At 31.3% G+C, this 355-nt stretch overlaps 1 protein-coding gene across 2 annotated transcripts in view; it reads left to right on the forward strand.

Moving 5' to 3' along the window:
* The window catches only part of LOC111801057 (anaphase-promoting complex subunit 1), a 21,139-nt gene that overhangs the window by 12,228 nt on the left and 8,556 nt on the right, over positions 1–355 (forward strand). For both annotated transcript variants that reach the window (XM_023685026.1, XM_023685033.1), the window contains exon 20: positions 149–220. In XM_023685026.1, coding sequence (XP_023540794.1) covers positions 149–220 — 72 coding nt within the window. The remainder of the gene's footprint in view (positions 1–148; positions 221–355) is intronic.

Here is a 355-nt window from a genome sequence, read left to right on the forward strand (position 1 = left end):
TTTTTTTTTTTTTTTTTTTTTTTTTTTTTTTTTTTTTTTTTTTTTTTTTTTTTTTTTTTTTTTTGTAGAGATTAACCCACAGTTAATGACTATATCTCTATCTATGGCAATCAGTAGATTTTGACCATGTATTTCTTTCTTTTTCCAGTCAGCAGCACTAATGTCCTTGGGACTTCTTTATGAAGGATCAGCACATCCACAAACAATGCAGATACTTTTGGTATTTTCTGGGATTTCTGTAAAGTTACATTATTCTTCATCCAACCCAAGTATTGAAAATTTTGCTGGTTACATGTTTGGGTGAATTATCCCTGCATCTTGTGTCCTTTTTTTTTCTTTTGGAGGGGGGGGGGGG

Source organism: Cucurbita pepo, chromosome LG01 (genome assembly GCF_002806865.2).
Source record: "Cucurbita pepo subsp. pepo cultivar mu-cu-16 chromosome LG01, ASM280686v2, whole genome shotgun sequence".
Classification (NCBI taxonomy): Eukaryota; Viridiplantae; Streptophyta; class Magnoliopsida; order Cucurbitales; family Cucurbitaceae; genus Cucurbita; species Cucurbita pepo.